The sequence below is a fragment of the Zosterops lateralis genome (genome assembly GCF_965231275.1).
Source record: "Zosterops lateralis genome assembly, chromosome: 6".
NCBI classification, from domain to species: Eukaryota; Metazoa; Chordata; class Aves; order Passeriformes; family Zosteropidae; genus Zosterops; species Zosterops lateralis.
This window is the reverse complement of record NC_139761.1, coordinates 35,573,009-35,591,434: the sequence shown is the minus strand read 5'-3', so window position 1 is coordinate 35,591,434 and position 18,426 is coordinate 35,573,009. Positions and strand designations below refer to the sequence as shown.

Sequence of the window (18,426 nt, the reverse complement as noted above, 5' to 3'; positions counted from 1 at the left end):
AAAGTGGGTTTTAGTGGCTCTCAGCTTGATGTAGGATTATGTGGGTATCTACATAATTTTTCATAATAAAAGTTTTGACTTCTTCACAACTTGAGAAGTTCAGGTACTCAGAATCCCCACACAGAGAGTCCTATTAAGATGCGACAAGCTGTTGGATAGCCAGCACATGCCAAAATTTAAAGTAGTTGTTGGAAACCTGATTTTATGACTGCCAGTACTGCAACAGTTCTTAGCCACATGATGACCATACTGTTTTCCTCACACCAGCCCTGCCACAAAGATACACATAAATCCTATATATTGTTAGGGAGCTGAGGAGCAATGTGTTGTATCTCATCACATCATATGAGTCTGCAAACCCTTGCATGAAGAAGATACAATACTGGCTCTGCTAAACACTGTTTCTGAGATTACTTAGGTCTAGTATAGGCATCTGTAAGTAGTGCTATGGGCCAGATCCTGCCTTTCCCATCTTTTTTCAAATGGGTGTTTTTAACAATTCAAGACACACCAAACATTGCATTTCATCTATGCAAGAGAATAGGATCAGTCCCATTCATTTAGTCATGTCAGAAAAGGTTTCACCTGAGGTTTTCTGAGCTGAATTCTGACTCCAGGAAACGAAGGAATTGGTCTCGTCCTACTGGGTCCTTCAGCACCTCATCCATGGAGAAACCCCATCTTTTCACACGCTGCTGACTAGGTTCTTTGCTGTTTGGAGAGAGAAGGGGAAAAACAGATGGAATGTGCATCTCTGCCTGCTGTCCGAGCAGCTGCTGCTGTTTCTGCTAAGTGAAGGGAGGGAGATTATTAGATGAGATGTTGGTTTTTTCCTCAAGATTTTTCAGAAATGCAAGTTAGCAAATAACATAAAAAAAACCATAAAGGCCAGGGTCATCATTATTTTCTAACAGAACAAGTTAGCAAATAACATTAAAAAACCTATAAAGACCAGGGCAACTGGAGGACTTTAAATCATTACATCATTTGAATCATTAAGGGACACTATTTGGGTGCTACATACATGGTGAAATGAGAGAATGTGAATGATATGATTTTCAGAGCAGTTTCTGGTAGGTTTCATTTGAAGAACAGCATACCATGCCTAAATGATTATTCATTATGCACTTCTTGCATATCTCCTTAAATGTACCCTAGGATTTCTTATGCATCAAGGCAGAAATTTCCCAGCAATGTTCCCTGGGTCACTGGTGATCTCCAGAACATTTCCTTGTGTCCCACACAGTGCTGCCTGGTCACTTGGCTTCAAATTTTCAGATCCACATTTGCATTAGAAAAGCAGTTCCACTAAGAAGCAGTGCAGACAAAGTATCTAAAATGATTACTGATTTGTGGTCTTTTATTTTTTTAGTGCCTCTGATTTTTGCATGCCTAAGTCTGAGAAGACTAAAAAGCATCTTCTTCCTACTCCCCATGATCAGACCTTTGTGTCTCAGCTGGGATACTGAGATGCAGAGGCACCCAAAATCACTAGCAACCTTTCTCCTTAATTATTTCTTAACACAGCCCAACTTACATAAGCTGTTGTTTGAATTGCCAGACATGTTGCAGAGATGCCTATGGGGAGAGGTGGTGCCTGGGAATCACAACAAGGATCCTATGAGACAGCCTGCATCAGAGCGTAATCTGGGCTCACAAAATGTTTGAAAGCTTCTGGTGTGATGGCGTCATACTATGAGACAACCATTAAAACACAGCTCAGCTGCTCACATTTGTGACAGCAGAGCCATTGTTAACAGTACATATCCATTAAACTGTGTGTCTCGTCATGTCCACAGTGATTCCTAATCATGGAGCCTTAGGGGACAGTGGCGATCTGTGCTGAAGACAAATAAGCCAAAGGGGTAAATAAAGTGCCTGTTTTCATTTTCTCTTGGTGTAAAGGCTAAGCAAAATTGATAGGCATGTCCTCACTTGAGGAGCAGCACACTCAGGATGGCTCCTCCTGCACTCCCTCAGGAGCCAGCAGTGCTGCAGACAAGAGTGCAGATCCAGCCTACTTGTTATGTGAACCAGCCTGGACATCGGGACATGAGAGGCAGGCACAATATAAGCTTAGGGAATTTCTTGCAGAATCCAGAGATCTGTACCTGCTCTTCTTGCAGCTACACAATGTTCTAGCACACACACAAAAAAAGGCCAAAGTGCTGTCTAAAATGGATTTTTCTCCATGGCATTTCCTGAGTCCTGACTGCCCTAGAGGATGAGCTGTAGTGGTACAGGGCTGCCCGTACTCAGCAGCCAGCCTTGCCACTAGCACTGAGAGGCTCTTTGTTCTCCTGCGCAAGGGCTCTGCTCTCCTAACTGAGGAAACAGCTTTCCAGGCAACACAAGGGGATCTTGGGGATCATTTAATTATTCATGCAAGTTGCAACTACATGCAGATGCAGTTAGTTTTTTTTTTTTTTACAGTGGAGAATAAAATGGAAATACAGAGCTGTTTGTTCTTCCATCTCTCCACACTACAGCTTTCTCTTTTTCATCCACAGGAAAATCACCTTCCTTAACTCTGAAATCATAGCAGAAGCCAAGCATTTATTTTAAATTCCTGTAAGGCTGTGGCATCAGGTTAATTGTATTCTTCAGGGATACAGACATCTTTTCTGGGATTTGCAGCTATGTCAACAGATGCAGAAATAATGGACGCCTGGATTACCTTGTGGGTGAGGGTTTCTGCAGAGCAGTGTTTTGCAAGGGCTGTAGCTGGTACTAGCCCTACTAGGGAGTATGGAGAAAAAGAGAGAAACTAGCTAAAAAAGAAATAACAAATACTAAAATCATGTGAAGAAGGGCAGAGGTTAGAAAAATAATGAGTTTCCGTGACTACCAGGAAAACAGGTGAAAACAACTTTCACATCCCAAACTACTTGGTTTTAAAATGGGGCAAAATCTTGTCCTTTTCCTGGAACACTGATTCTCTATGAATCATTTTTTAGGCCAACAGCGTCTTTAAATTATTATTCAAGAACACACAGGATTAGATTTGGCATTCTCTTATCAAAGATATGCTAAAGTGAACTCGAAGTTCAGATTTGGTGCCAAATGGCAGCAACTAAACACTGGAGAAGCTGCTGAGCTCTTGCAGTTGTTTGCCACAGGATGTGACTGAGTAGTGAAGGTAATATGGGGCATAGTAATTCCATTCAAATTTGCTGTGGGATCTGTTAGGCACAGTGGCAGGCAGAACAATTCTAGCCCTTTTACAAGGATTGTGGATAGCATGTGAAGGTAAGAGACACAGAAACAGGCCAGACTTCCTTTGTGCCAACATCACATGGGCAAAACATGATTCTCTGTTGCAGTGTTCTGCTTGGGTTTTGTTTGTTTGTTTTTGGTTTGGTTTTTTGGGTTTTTTTTTTTTTTTGTTTTTTTTTTTTGTTTTTTTTTTTTTTTAAGAGAGAAAAAAGGTGCAAGGCATTGAATACCCTACAGATATTCCTCCCTGTTTTCATCTATTTGACACCATAACAGAGACAAGCCAACTTGTTCACCAACAGGTGAGGACCAAACTCACTCATCAACCTATTACAATTCTGACCTGCCAAGTCTCATACATCACATGTGAGCTAGATTCTTCTGGCTCCTGTGCCAAACTCACTCGGCACAGCAGGAATGGCCACTAGTCTGTAACTCATCCCATTTTTCCAGCAACATCTTTAATGGGATTCCATGACACAAGCAAGGCTGGAGCATTGCAGCTTGGGAAGAGCAGGTTCCCAAGGGTCAAATGAGATGTGTGGAACAAGTTTGTCTTAGCAGTACCCTATAGCTTTAGGCTTCTAGACCTGAGTCTGTGCATATGCCTGACAGGTATGAGAACATCCATTACCTGACTCACAGAGTCCCATACATCAAGCCATATGGAAGTGGAAGGGCTGAATAATTCACAGACACCAGTTATAAACTTTAGCTATGTTCTTGAATTTTGTAGCACAGACATACAACTTCCTTTCCAAACAAGGCAATGTGAAAAGCATACAAACAAAATGGCAAGACAACTCTCACATTAAACTACCAATTATTTTTTACCTCATTTCGATGTCCCACAGTGCTGCATCATCACTTATCCAGGGATTGGAAGGCTCGGCAGGAGTTATAAAGGGGTCATATTCCACATACTGTTCTGTGTAGGCAATTAAACTGGCAGGTAAAAAAAAAAAAAAAAAAAAAAAAAAGGAAAAAAAACCCAGAATAAAGTAAGGGTTTGAATGCTTAGTCACATGTCAGAGAGGTACAGCCTTTCTTTTTTATCCTGTTGGGGTTTTTGGTGTTTTTTGGTTTGGTTTGGTTTTGTGTGTGCTTCTTTTTATTTATAGGGATTAGTCAGTTTCTCAGCAACCACAGGAGACCCTTTTCCCAGGGATGATGAATGCACAGATTTCTCTGCAAACACCCACCAGCTCACTGCACTATTTTCCTCAATAGCAGTATTTTCCTCAAGCTGGTCTCTGTTGAGATGCCCCAAAAAACCTGGCGAGGCAACAACTGGATTTCAAAGTGTGTGTCAACCTGTTCATTGGCTGCATGCTACTACTGCCTCTCATCCTTTTCATTTTTGCGAACTTTTGCACTCACATAAATTTATGCACTATGAGAAACTCACCTAAGCAGGATGATGGGCTGCAGCTAAGAATATGCTTAAATCTTGGAGGATCATAGTCCTAAGCATCAAAACTTTGCCTATAGATAAATTTTTAGTTATGTTGGTATAGTATTTAGTCTAATGGCACTACTGTAAAATACTTCAGTAATAATTAACTTAGACTATAGTAAATTATATGCATGTTGGAAAAATACCTGGCCTTTACACTGGCTTCCTTCATGGTGAGTCAGTTAAGGCATATAGCCTCTAATCCTCACTAGGATGAGATTCAAAGAGCTTTCTGGGAAAATGACTGTGTCTGCTTGCATAAATGATTCAGGAATTCCACAGGGGTTGGGGCTAGGGGCGCATTTTTACAAAAGAAAGACAGCAAATATGAAATAAATCAAAACAGAGTTCTTGTAGTCTATATTGGAAATACTCTAAGGCACTATTTTTTTTGCCTACATCTGCCAAGTAATTAACTAAATTAATTATAGTGAACAACCAATGTACCTGCACTGTGATTGTCCATGCTAAACTTTACCTCTGGCCCTCCACATCTCAAAAAGGCAGGCAAATGAAAAGACCCTGCGAAACAAAGGGTCATAAAAGGCAGAAAGTTTCCCTGACCTGTTCTATAATAATTATTTCTTTTTGTTTGTCTTAGCTCTTATCATGAGGCATTAAAATCATACACTTTTGTAACCACAGTAGGTTCCCATTGCCCCTTAGGGCACTCAGGGCTGTCTCATCTCATTTCATTAATTACATTTCATGACTGCTCTGGGTCAAGGGTTGGAGGAGGGAGCAGCGTCCAATTTCACAGAGCAGCAGCAGTCTCTTAGACATCAATGAAAAAGAGGGTTGGTTAAAAAAGAAAAGAAAGCCAAAAAGGATCAATCAGGAGATATCTGCTGTGAAACTTGAATTGATCCTAATAAAATAATAAGAAGGCATCAGAAGTACTAGTACAAGTACTAGCAAAAAGCAAAGGGGAATTTCTAAGCACATATTGCTGATTCAGTATAATGACAGCAGCAGAATCATTGCCCCATTGTCTAAAGGAGGCTACAGGCAAGGGACTCCTAAGGAAAAGCATTTTGTCAAAATGCAAACCTGGCCTTTTGGATGATAACTGAATACCTGGTAGAAGGGGTGGTGGGAACAGTTGACTGAAGGGTGCAGAGCTTGCCTTGAGAACCCAGCTGTCTCAATCAAGGGGGCCTGCTGAGCCTTCACAGGGACTTTGATGAGAAGCTGAAAGGATAGCACAGATTTTCATCTAGGGAACTGAGGCTGCTTCTGGTATGAAGATACTCATTTTTCCCCAGCCATTTTGGGGATGTTGTGTCTAATGAAATTGTATTAACACTGCACAATGCAGTCAGGGAAAACAATAGGTTGAATATATTGATAGTTTTGCTCAACAGTTCTCAAAGCTCAATGGCTAAAACTGACAGTGTGCCAGTCCCAAGTGGAGAGAAAGGATGTGGAAGAAAGAGTTTCCAAGGTGAGTGGAGCAGCTGAGGGATACCTGTTCCCACAGTTGGTACAGATCTACTCCTGGAAGCAGAATGGGAAGGAAGGGGAAGAAAATCTTTAGTGGTGAACATTTATCTCACAGAAGCAGGAGATATCCTTTGGAGAGCCTTCCTCTTCTGACAGACAAGGGCTATTCCAAGAATAGTGTGAATTAATGTAAAATAAATACAATTGAGCTAATACTATTGAAACAATTTATAGCTTATTCCTGTAACTTGTTTACCCTAGTGCTTCCTGACTTATTTGCTCCTTGTTCCTTCCCTCATCCTCTCTGAAAGTGTCTTTGTGCTATATTGACAAATTGGCAGATGGTGCCACTGTCAGGCTTGACTGTTGAAGGGAGTGTGTCAGGAAGTCATCTCCGTACCCTGATCTGCCACACTGTCCCCTAAACTGTCCTGAGAGCAGGGTCCAGCCTGAAAATTGACTTGATAATAGCAGCATCTCCTTACACAGTAAATTTGTTCCTAGTGCTTATAATCAGTGTTTTAATGGGGTTTTCAAGGCTGCACAGGGTTTTTTTCAGGAAGTTGTGCAAGTCAGGTCATCCATGTTCATTCTTCCTCACCAGTTCCTACCCCTGTAAAGCCACTGCACCCATCAGCTCCTCTACTTCCCTCCTACCTACTCTGCAATGCTCTACATCCAGGCTGCACTTCCCAGTACTCCCCACACCAAGTCCTGGGACTTTCAACCAATATTGCCAATATTCAAATCAATATTCAAAGTCATCAACATGACCAAACACCTCCTCACAAGATATAAAGATCACAACCATGATTTTCCTTCTTTATAATTATTAGTAATTATTTAGAAGCATAGGGTTCTTCACCCAGAGGGTGTTTGGGCACTGGAACAGCCTCCCCAGGGAAGCAGTCATGGCACTAATCCTGCCAGAGTTCAAGAAGTGTTTGGTCAATTCTCTCAGGCACATGGTGTGATTCTTGGGGTTCCCCTGTGCAGGGCCAGGGGTTGGACTTGATCCTGGTGGGTCCCCTTCAACTCTGCTTATTCAGTGATTCTGTTCTCATTTGACTGTTCTCATTTTATTTGCTTTTCTCCTGGTTATTATTTTGCACAGGTTTTGATAGCAACATTTTCTTCTCCAACTTGAGAGCAATTAAAAAAGAAAAAAAAAAAAGAAGGCCCTTTCAAACTAGGAAAATTATTACTCAGTATATTAAAGTCATTGTAAATAAATTCAGTACAATGATTTTTTTTGTTAAAGTACATGTTCTTCATTAAAAAGATCCAAAAGCCCAAAACATAAATATAAATGTGCTCATTTCAATCATACAATGTATTGCATGCAGGATTTCAGGGAGCCTCTGAATATTTTCTCTTTAATTGGATACCTTTTCATTTTAATTGCTAAACTTCATGACCCAATAGGAACTTAAATTGGGCCTCTCACCATTTAATTTACCTAGTTTAGTATGTGCATGCTAACTACAGGTGCAGGCACTGCAAAGCACATTTCATGGGGTAAGCCTGTTTTACTTTGCTTAAATAAAAATTCCTCTATTATTTCCCTAGAAGGAACCAGCCCTTATCCTATCCTTCATATTCAATACAGTTTTGCTTTAAAAGTGATGTCAGTTAAGAGCATGGCTATCTCTACCTTCATCTCAGTGACTACTCCACAAATGTGTCTAACTTACAAGTACGTAAATAAGTGACCTGTCATACTCAATTAAATTTGAGCTTGTTCTTCACCTATTCATACTTTTCTACCAAACCTAAATATTTTGCAAGTCAAATTGTGCCTTGATTTGCTTCTTAGAAATCCATCCCTTAAAACACTGCCTTGAGTAGTCCAAGTACAAGCCCAGTACTTCCCTAAGGGTTTCATATACATGCAGGTGAGAGCAGGAACTGGTCCTACAATCCCAGTATGAACAGACACGTGGACACCATGTGCAACAAATGCATACACAGCTCCTTCCCCAGAGCTGTTCCAGGCAAACAAGAGATGAGCATTTAAAAGTTCAGGCAAAAATGGAAAAAAAAGGGTATTTTCAAATAGAGACAGGAATGACTTTTCTAAAAATAAACCCTAGGGTAGTGAAGGGGTGGAAGTGAGTCCCACAAGGGCTTTTTCTTTTGTGAATGGTTATTTTCTTTTGCAGTATTACAGGTCCTCATTTTCCACCTATTTTCGCTCAGTGCCAAAGGAGTGAGTACAGAAGTGTCAGAAGCCAGACAGCAGACAGGCAGCACAGCTGGTCAAGGAGGGGAAAGGACTGATGCACAGAAAGGGGGTCAAGCCTTTGCACATTGCTGCCTGCTCTGTTTCTTGAAATGCCAAACTGGAGATGAGAAAAGAATGGGAAATCATCAAAATGGGGACACTCACCTTTCTGCTACTTTGGACATCTTTAAACAATGTCTCTCTATCTGCATGTTCAGAAAAGTTATCTGAGGAGAGAGATGACAAGGACATTAACAATCTATGAGTTCTGCAGCATGCATTCAATATCCCAACACACTATTGATTTCTCTTTCCAAACAGCTTGAAAGTAACTCAAAAGGAAATGGGACCCTTCCCCAGGTATCAGAAGCTTCTTAACTGCTTCCAATAGGATGATCCATTGCCAAAGGTAAAGCCCTAGAGGAAACTTCAGAAGACACAATTGAAAGTAGGAAAGACATTTATTTGGAGCCAAAGTTCCTAGACTACTCAGGGTACAATGTTTTACAAACACACTCTGCTCTCCCTTTTTTCTTACTGACCAGCATCACAAGACCAGTAACATTTTACAGCACAGTTTCATTCTGCTATGAACCAGTTCTTTAGCCTATGATAAAAAACCCCAAGAAATGTAGCATCCAGGTTTAGTTCAGAAGACCACCCAAAAACTGTTGCCTAAGAAACTTGTTTAAAGCTGCCTTGAGGGCTGTTTGTTGCAGCAAAGTAATTTTGAGGGAGAGTTCCTTGTGCCAGGGAAAGGATGTGTGAGTTGGCTGGTCACTCCTTGGCATGGTTGTCCAAATAACTTCTTCCTAGTTTCCTAAAAGCTCTGACTGTACAGAGTCTAACAGTCATACACTAAACGATGCATTTCCTCACCACTCATCCCCAGCCTGTGCCCAGCTACACTGGCCTTTGTCACTGCCCACTTTTCAGACATCCTCACTGAGCTGGAATTATTGTCTTATTGTCTGGTCCACAGACAATAACAGTAGATTCAAAGGTCAGTGTTAATCATAACATGTATCACCGTAAAACTGCACTGCTCAATAAATACTTACTAATGCTTTACACAAGTGAGGATCAAGGACAGGTGAAACATACAATGAGTTTTGCTGTTATCTCTTTAACTTCCTATGCTTTTTTTTCTGGTAGCAGTTCTCAGAAGAGTTGCCATACAGCCACCTACTTACCTGCTTCCGGAAATCCTCTTTTGTTGTTTTGCGCACTGGCTGGGAGGGCAGGTGTACTGGGCTTTGGGGCTGAGACTCCTCTGTAACACCATACACTGACTGTGAGGAACCAAGGAACAAACAGAAGGGATTACAGCATTTTTCACAGTGAGGAACTGTGCAGTATGCAAAGCAGCAAGGTAACAAGCCAGCAATTTCCTACTGTTTATACCCACACAGGTCAATAATCATTGAGCCTGGAGCAAAATTTAGAGATAAGACCATGCTTGCTGATGCCTGTACTTGCAAGGCCTGTAGGCATTCTAAGAGAAGGATTTGTTTTAAATGTTAAAATGCAGCTGATAATTTTTAGGAGCTCTGAAGGCTGTGTGCATTAACACTTGCAGGATAAACACTGGGAGCTGTCGCTGGGGTGAATCAAGTGGTAAAAGAAAATACTAGAACCTAATTCTATGCCGCTGTCTTTCACTTGATCTAATTTCTTGATGTAAAACTACATATTGAAGAAAGTGCTTAACCAGGTCAAGTCAATGGGTCAAGTTCATGTGAGCTTCTCTAAACAAAAACCTGCAGACTGATTTGTAGCCATTCATTTTCCAGACAGACACCTGCACTGAAAGTAATATAATTTGGCCTTTCATTTAGTGCTTTTGCTAACCCAAGTTGCTAACAATCCAGCCTTTGAAATGATTAAGGCAGGTAAACATCTCATGATTTGTGCCCAGATTATTTCTTAAAAAGGGACCTAGGTATTTTTGCAAATTCCTTTTAATTTTATGGGAGTGCAGAGCCATCAGACATTGTGATGCAGAGCTCCCTAATGCCCTTCTCAGCTCTACCCATCACCCAGTCAGTACAATTTGTTGGTAAAATGGAAATAATAAATTCACCAAGGAGAATAAAACAGACTTATACTATCAAAATACTTTTGTTTGTTCGTCTTGGGTAAGTCTCATATGCAGTAGGTGTCAAGTAGGATTTACATTAAAAGAAAACCAAAAACAGTGAACCAAACCAACCCCAAACAAGCAAAAACCCAAACCAGGAACTCAAACTGACCTTTTTCACTTTTTGTGGGTTTTTCATACGGCGACACTTTCTAATGTCCATTTCTGTGGTGTTCACACAGCCCGGCTGAAAAGAGATGGTAATTGTGCTATTCCTCTGTTTAGAATCTGCATTCTAGCTTACCTTTATAAAATATACTATTAAATCTTGTCCAAAACTCTTGAGATTTGTGTCCCATAAATTACTCTTGCTAAACAAGAGACTGCATATACCCAAGGATGCTATGTCAGCATTAAATTAAACTTACTCCTAACTTTGGCACCAAAAGGAAACAGCTATCAGGGGGAAGCTTTTGCTAGGAAGTCTGAGACAAACTGAATAAGCTGCTTTTCTTTCATAAGCCCAGTAAATGATTTTTCAAAGTCCATATTTTTCACATATTTCCACATCAATAGTTCGATAGGTACACAAGCCCAGAATTTCTCAAATAATCTTGTAGACACTTAGTGCATTTTAAACTGTGAGGAAAATCCATGTGGTGACTGTAAAGGCAGTGTTGTTGTGCATAAAATATTTACTAGTAATAAAACTTTTCCTGTCAAATCCTGGAAAGTCTCATCATTCAAAAATAATTTTACCACAGGCCTGTGCACATCCCAGAATGCTCTTTCCTGGCTGTCCAAAATCTTTCTTTCCGTTTTATCTTTTTTTCTGTCGATTCTGAAAACAAAAGTGTAAGTGAATATGAGTCAATGTACAAGTCATGCTTTCTTTTTTGATACAGTTCCTATCTGTGGTTTTTAACCTCAAGACAAAAAAAAATCAGAAATGAACTTTTTTTGTACAGCAATGTCACACTTGAACTTGGAAGGGCACATGCTGTGAACAAAATAACACTGATGTTTACTCTCATATGGGTCAAAAGAGATTTCTCTATTAATGTGGAAAAATTTAACAGCTATTTTTCATCTGGTGAGGAAAACCTTTCCTGGTACCATGCTCCCATACTCTGATTTGATAGGCTAGGAAAGTTTGTAATTTTGTCTGTGTCAGGAGACCAACCAGGACCTCTTTGCTCCAGGTGAGGCTCCTGGCTGGTGCTGAACTGAGATCCCCATCAGTAGACCCCACTGCACCCCAGCAGCACTACTGACATGAATACAGATTGCAAAGGAGTATCTATCCCAGACATTCCCAGCAGCAACAGCATGAGCAGCACTTGTGGTCACTCCTCCTTAGAGCTTTCAACCTAAAAAATGGCTCTGCCTGTGTGCCCCCATGCTGGCAGAGCAAGGGGTGACAGCACAGGTGACCAAATCTGAGCTATGGTCTATAAAACCAGCACCCACCCCAGAGACATGACTGGGTTGGCACAACAGGAACTCAGTAATTCCAGCCCTGATGCAACCAGTGAACTCACTCAAAGCACACAGCCCAAAGGCCACTGGAGGTTGTCCAAAGCAATTCTTGGCAGCAGTCAGCAAGTGACATCCGGCACCTCACCCAGTTTTACACGAGGTCCAAGTCACCACCACCTTTCAGGATCTACCTGCACAGGGACTGGAGGAGGCACATGGAAGGAGGAACAGTCTCCATGCCTCCACTTCCAGAGCAGGACTGAATAAAGCTCAGTGTCCCTGTGCTGGGCTCCCACATTGCTGCCACCAGGAAAATCAAAGCAATGAGGAAAAAAACCCCACGCCAGCTGTGATTTCTGACCACCAGGTTCTCTCCCGTCTGTTTTTGGTTCTGAGAGGCAGTGACCCTTGGTTAAGTCTATGCTAGAAATGTACCAAGAGGATAGGAATCACGGGACTAAAACTGAAGTTTCTGAACACCCCTCCCCAGAAAAAGACCGAATTCTCCACAATTTGGCATCACTAGCTGATTACCTCCTTGCAAGGCTGAGATGAGGAACAAGCTCTGGCACAAGCTCTGTCTCCACACAAAGCCAGAGCAGCTGCTGTACTGTGCTGAGGACACCCAGCCCAAAACTACTTTTCTGAGTGAGTCCTTCACACCTGGCCAAAGGGGAAGGTTAAGCCTATTCCAATCTTACACCACACAGCATAAACTGGAGGAACTTATTGGAGGCTTCCTGAATTCTCTTCACCAACACTTTGTGCTCAACCCAAATTGTCAGCTCCTGTTTCCAAACTTACTGATAACTCAGTATTTCACATTTTAAACTGTGAAGACCCAAAGCAGATAGATGCTCTCTGGCTGCAGTTTTTGAAGCAATGTGGGTATAGTAATGGGAATCCTGTGTGTAAAAAAATGTGGAAAACAAAGCAAAACTTGGTAAGCAGGAGGAATGTTTTCAGGTATTTTTTATTCCCTTCCCGTCTTTTCTAGTTAACATAAACTTTTACTTGACTGTGAATTCCATCCCTGCCTTTCTGGAAACCTGAAGACTGAACCATCACATGAACTGTGAACCAAGAAGCTGAAACTAGCTAGCAAAAAAAGTTGATAGTGGCCAGTTCATGCTTATGCGTCAAAGAAAACAGAATGGAGAAAAGATTAACAAATAACAATGATCACAATGAGTCTGATATTTACATTTCTTTCTTAGGTGATAATTATATGTTTTAGACAGAATGCAGACTTTTGTTTTGACTTACACCTTTTTTTTTTTCATCTTGGCAATAGCCTTTAAGTAACTGAAAGTACAATTGCTATCCTAAGTTCTAATTTTCTCTTCCAAACGGAGCTCTGCTATTTTGGTTGGAAAAAAATCCCTTAATTACCTTGCAATTTAAAAGATAATTACCATATATTTAAATGGATCATAATTGCAATGGTACTAAGCAAAGAATTCATCAAAATTCCAAAGGGTTAATCAAAAATAGAGACATACACCTCGTGCCACACCTCTGAGAAATTATATTTCTTAACTTTTGAGCATCTAATGCTGAAAGTGCAAATTCCTTCCTGTGGAACCATTTCAGTACTGGTATTCTCACGTGTCATCTTCAGCAACCTTTCCATTTTATAAGTGACAATGACATGCACAAAATGGACACTCAGAGTTTTAGGTATTAGTTTGTAGACAATAGTACACAAACCCTGGATCATATCCATTTACCAGCAGTAATAAAAATACACTCAAAATATTAAGAGGCTTCATACTGCTTTCAAAACAGAAGATGAGAAGAAATACCTGTTGTAAATACCACCCTTATAATCACATGGAAGTGACAGCATTTTTAGACACAGAAATACTCTGCAAGCATAGAGTAACACAGATAGATGACAAAATTTTGTTCTTTCCATTTATACAAAAAATACTACACAAACGTAGAAGCACAATGGGCTTGTGAATTACCCAAGGTCCTATGGTGAATACAGGATTAGGAGCTCTGGACCAGCATTTCCACGTACAGACAATTAAATCCATCTTTGAGTTTCTGGCACAGACCTTCAGAATTGGCACTCTACTGTTTCTAGTCTGCCAGTGATTAAAATTCACCATCACCTTCTGAGCTTAGTCACAGTAAAGATTTTGACAAAGAAGTCTTATCTGCTCAGAATCCCCTTCCCTTCACAGCTCTAAACACTGGTGCAGTTCAGTGCTCCAGGATTACTCACTTCACTTGGGCCTCTGCTTGCATGAAGATGAATTCCCACTTTCTTGCAAACGCTCTCTGAAGTCTTGCTAGGTTTTCCTGTCAAAAGATGAAAACAGTAAGAACAACTGATTTCTGTAATTACAGCAATTACTTGAGAGCACATTTAGCATGGTGGGTATTTATTTTATTCCTTTTTTTTTTTTTTTTTTCTTTTTAACTGAGAAACTAAAGATATGGAAGTCAGTGTTGGTTTCAGGTGAACTATATTGCAGGCAAAGCAAGGCTGTAACACATCTTTTTGGGCTGCAACCCAAAGGGCCCTGCCAGGGATAAGTAATGGAGTGTGATGAAGACAGCTTGAGCTCTAGTATGAAAAAAATTATGGACTTGTTCCCAAAAGATAACACTGAGAAGCTTTGTGAAGCTGATGACTTTCATTTCTGATAGCAGATGGCTGCCAGCTGCACGTTTCCCTCTCATCCTCACTTTCCTCTCTGCACTATTCTCTTCTCTTCAGGCTTTTGTGAAGGTGCAAAGCCTGAGCGTCCCCTGCTTTGCTCAGTCCTGGTCACTGCTGAGAGCATTATGCAGCTGCACAGTACTGAAGGCTGGGGATTGCCAAGATGATTCACAAAAGGAAATAGCTTGTTTGTCTGAACAATGCACAGTTACTGCAAAGAATGGCTCCAGATGCAGTTTTGCTCTACATCTGAAGTAAAAGCTCTGGTCCAGACCCATTAGAGAGAGTGTAGTGATTTGAACATTTGGATGTGGATATGGCTCCATCACAGCTCGAGGTTAAACTCAGAACATGGCTGAAATTTCAGGCTTAAATGGCAACCTGAAGTTACATATCCATACCCTTCTCAAGAAAGGAGGCCTGCAAGACAATTAACAGGACACTCTTCTCCATTACAGCTGGTTTAACTGTTGCAAATTTACATTGAAAACAAACACTTGTAGTTCTATTCTTGTTCTCCTTATACTTATCACCTTTATATTAAGAAACATTTTTCAGGCACATGCATTTCAATGCAAGAATTTACTTTAAACTCTTGTATAACACAAGGCATAAAGCTTGGCCCTGGTACCACCAAGTCCACGTAACAGTTTCAGTCTGTACACATGGAGGAAAACAGTTAAACAAATGATTTACAGCTGTACTGAACCCTGATGATTTCCTTAACTGTGGCTACAAAGAAGAACAAGTTGTAATTATCTGTAACACAGATTTTTGTGGGTATTTTTTTCATTATTTTTATTTTGTTTTAAATTATGTTCACATGTGTCCTCTGGAGTAAATATGCTGAAGCCAATGAAACATCACCAACTGAAGCTATATTTGAATTGTGCTTATGTCTGACCAATTATAAAAAGCCTGAATGCAACTATACAAGCTTAATCATATCATCAAGACCTCTACTCTAATCCGTATAAATGTGGGCTGGGGGACTGTCTGTATATGCTGCCAGCAGAACCTAAAAATGAAATGTCCCCTGAGATGCTTTGTGGAGAGTCTCTCTTGAAGCTCCAGGTAACTGCTGATACCTAAGGAGAAACATTTTCCTGCTGCATCTCCAAAAATGTGAGAAGGGCTGCTTCTGAGTCCTGCAAGCCTCTTTCTCTCACTTGTGCTGAGCTTACATCCCTTGCTGGATCTGCTTCAGCTCCCATAATGCTTAGGAAGAGTTGGTGCCATTCTTATCTGAATGTCTCTAATTAAGAGAACAAAGTCTGAATGCAGAAGTAACCTCTAATTGTGCAATGCAATATTCACAAGAAAAATGAGAGACTGCCAAGGCCTAATTATTTACCATCGCTGGAGCATTGCTACTCTCAGTAGGCAACAATGTGCAGAAGTACTTAGCCATAGCCTCACTGCATGTGTGTGGGAGTATGTGCACTGCTGAACAGCCTTTTGTTGCTTTATGATAGATCTTTGGAGTACTTACAGTTAATTGGTTGGATGTGAGCAATTTTAATGGTTTTAATAATGAAATCAACAATATGCAGAAGAGAAAACTCAGCAAAAGCACATGTAAGTGCATGCAGGTTGTTATATTCCTTCCTTTGTGCCTGTTTGAGATTAGAACTCTTGGGAGGTTGAAATGCATTTCCAGGGTGGACTAGGAAAGTGGCAATTTTTGCATGCTCTGCAATGAAAGGACCAAATGGCATGAACAAATCTCTCCATGTGCACAAAAATTCCAAAATGTAGAAGGTATGGAAGAAGGAAAAACTTCAATCTTGGGGAAAAAAACAAAAAATCCCACTCTAAAACATATGCAAATATATGCAACATAAATATTTTCATTGAAACAAACATGACCACATAAGTCCACCAGAACCAACTTTGTAAACTTTGTAAATAAACCTTCCAATGAAAAACTCCATGTATAAAATTCTGCTATTATAATGTTGAGCAAGTAAACAAAAGAAAGTCAATATGATAGAAAGAAAAGTTTAGTTTCTCAGAGCTACAGTACACCAGCACTACACTGCTGGTATTCAAAGAAATACACAGCCCTGCCCCTCCTACTTCCATCTTCCCACTCCTCTCCACCCTGCAGTCTCACACCAAAGTTTGGGATATTTTTATTGATAGTAACTCCATATCGGAAAACAGGCTCTAAGTAAAGTTCAGTGATATTTTTCATATGGCATACTGAAAATGTTCCAAGTCTAATATCTGATAACTTTTGTAACTAGATTTGTCATCAACAGTTTAATTGCCCAATGGTGCACCTGAAAATCCATCATTTTCCTGTGCTGAAATCTGCTATATAAACCAGGATTTCCTAACAGAAAACAGGACATCAAGCTAAACTTCTATGAAATTTGCCCCAGTCTTGAAGGGCTCATTATACAGCAGACGGTTTAATGTGGGACACAGCAAAGCCAGGGACATTCACCAATCACGTTCCTGATGTTGTCTTCATATCAACCTTCACACAGTTCTGACAACTAAGAAAACAGTAAAGGCTGGCCCCAAAGCACAAAATGGCAGCATTCAGTTGGCAAGCAAAGCTATCCCTGCACTCCCCAGCTTTAAACTCTAGCAGCAGTGTACCTACGGCTTCATAATCCGCCAGCTCCAGCCTAGCTTTGTTCTGCATGGTCCGTTTGCAAAGATAGATGGCTAAAGGGAGAAACAGAATGGAAAACAATTACAGACAGATTATTAGTACTAGATCATTTAGGGAAAAAAAAAAAAAAAAAGAAAAAAGAAAAAAAAAAGAAGGGGAAAAAAGTAGCCCATAGACAGTTTGTTTTCATCAGAAAGCAACACGAGTCAAGGAATGAGAGGGCTGGACACCCAGCTGACATTGCTTACAACTAATCTCAGAGGCCCTAAACATCTGGGACATTTCATTTAAAAGTGATGAAAGCAGATGCCAGGACCTAACAAGATGTCCAAGAAAGGCACAGTTGCTTCTGGGTCTGGTAAAAGATATAGCATTAGCAACCTGTTCCCCTAAGCAGTTCGGGAATATGCATGCCAAAGTGACCATCCCTACATTTCTTTTCTGCTAAGAAAAAATAAACCAGGATATTGAAGTAAAATAGAAATATGGGCCAGATCTTAAAGGCATGATCTGAGCATTTTTTAATATGCTCCATCCTCTTATTCTTACGTATTTCAAATGGTTAAGAGAAGCCTTGATGCGTTTTGCTGTAGGCAGAGGCTGCTGAAACTGATGTGGTTTGGGATCCTGAAGGTCAAGATAAGCCCAGTGCACCACCAAACCAGTCCCAGGCTGCCTTCTGGGAAAGCCCCACCTGGATCTGCTAAGCTCACCCCATTTCCATTAGAGGCTGAAACACAAGGTCCACAGCACACTCTGGGTATACAGTCAGGTCCAAACTTAAGAGGCCCAGTGCTACTCATGTAATTCTATTCTATGCTGTTTCTGTAATTTTAACATTCATCTAATGAGCCAGTATTATGCATTGTAACCAGAGCTGACCAGTTCATTTATATTTACAAATCTCAAGGGCAGTTTCCTCTATAAGGCCCCTACAACACCAAATGAAGTGAGAGTCAGTTGTCTCACAGTGGTTTTTTATGCAAGGCAGTGACCTGCCATTAGCAAGTTTGTTCCTCTTCTGGAAGTGGACACATGCAAATTAAAAAAAAAGTATGAATTGCTGCTGAGATTTCAGTTTTATTTGGGTCTACTGCAAGTTTGGGATTAATTCCTGGGAAGACTCCATCTGTACAGGCCTCTGATACGCAAAGTCTGATTATAAACATATGTTAGAAGTTTCTGGGACAGATGAAAATCTGTCACTACAGAGCTCAGAGCTAATACA

General features: G+C 40.6%; 1 protein-coding gene across 5 annotated transcripts in view; it reads right to left on the bottom strand.

Annotated features, from left to right (window-relative positions):
* RGS6 (regulator of G protein signaling 6) overlaps positions 1-18,426 on the bottom strand; it is a 257,977-nt gene that overhangs the window by 47,070 nt on the left and 192,481 nt on the right. For all 5 annotated transcript variants that reach the window (XM_083864330.1, XM_083864331.1, XM_083864333.1 and 2 more), the window contains 8 exons: positions 17,187-17,251; positions 14,132-14,208; positions 11,179-11,260; positions 10,592-10,666; positions 9,533-9,631; positions 8,505-8,566; positions 4,051-4,161; positions 586-711 (listed from right to left, as the gene is read on the bottom strand). In XM_083864330.1, the coding sequence (XP_083720456.1) occupies positions 586-711; positions 4,051-4,161; positions 8,505-8,566; positions 9,533-9,631; positions 10,592-10,666; positions 11,179-11,260; positions 14,132-14,208; positions 17,187-17,251 (697 nt within the window). The remainder of the gene's footprint in view (positions 1-585; positions 712-4,050; positions 4,162-8,504; positions 8,567-9,532; positions 9,632-10,591; positions 10,667-11,178; positions 11,261-14,131; positions 14,209-17,186; positions 17,252-18,426) is intronic.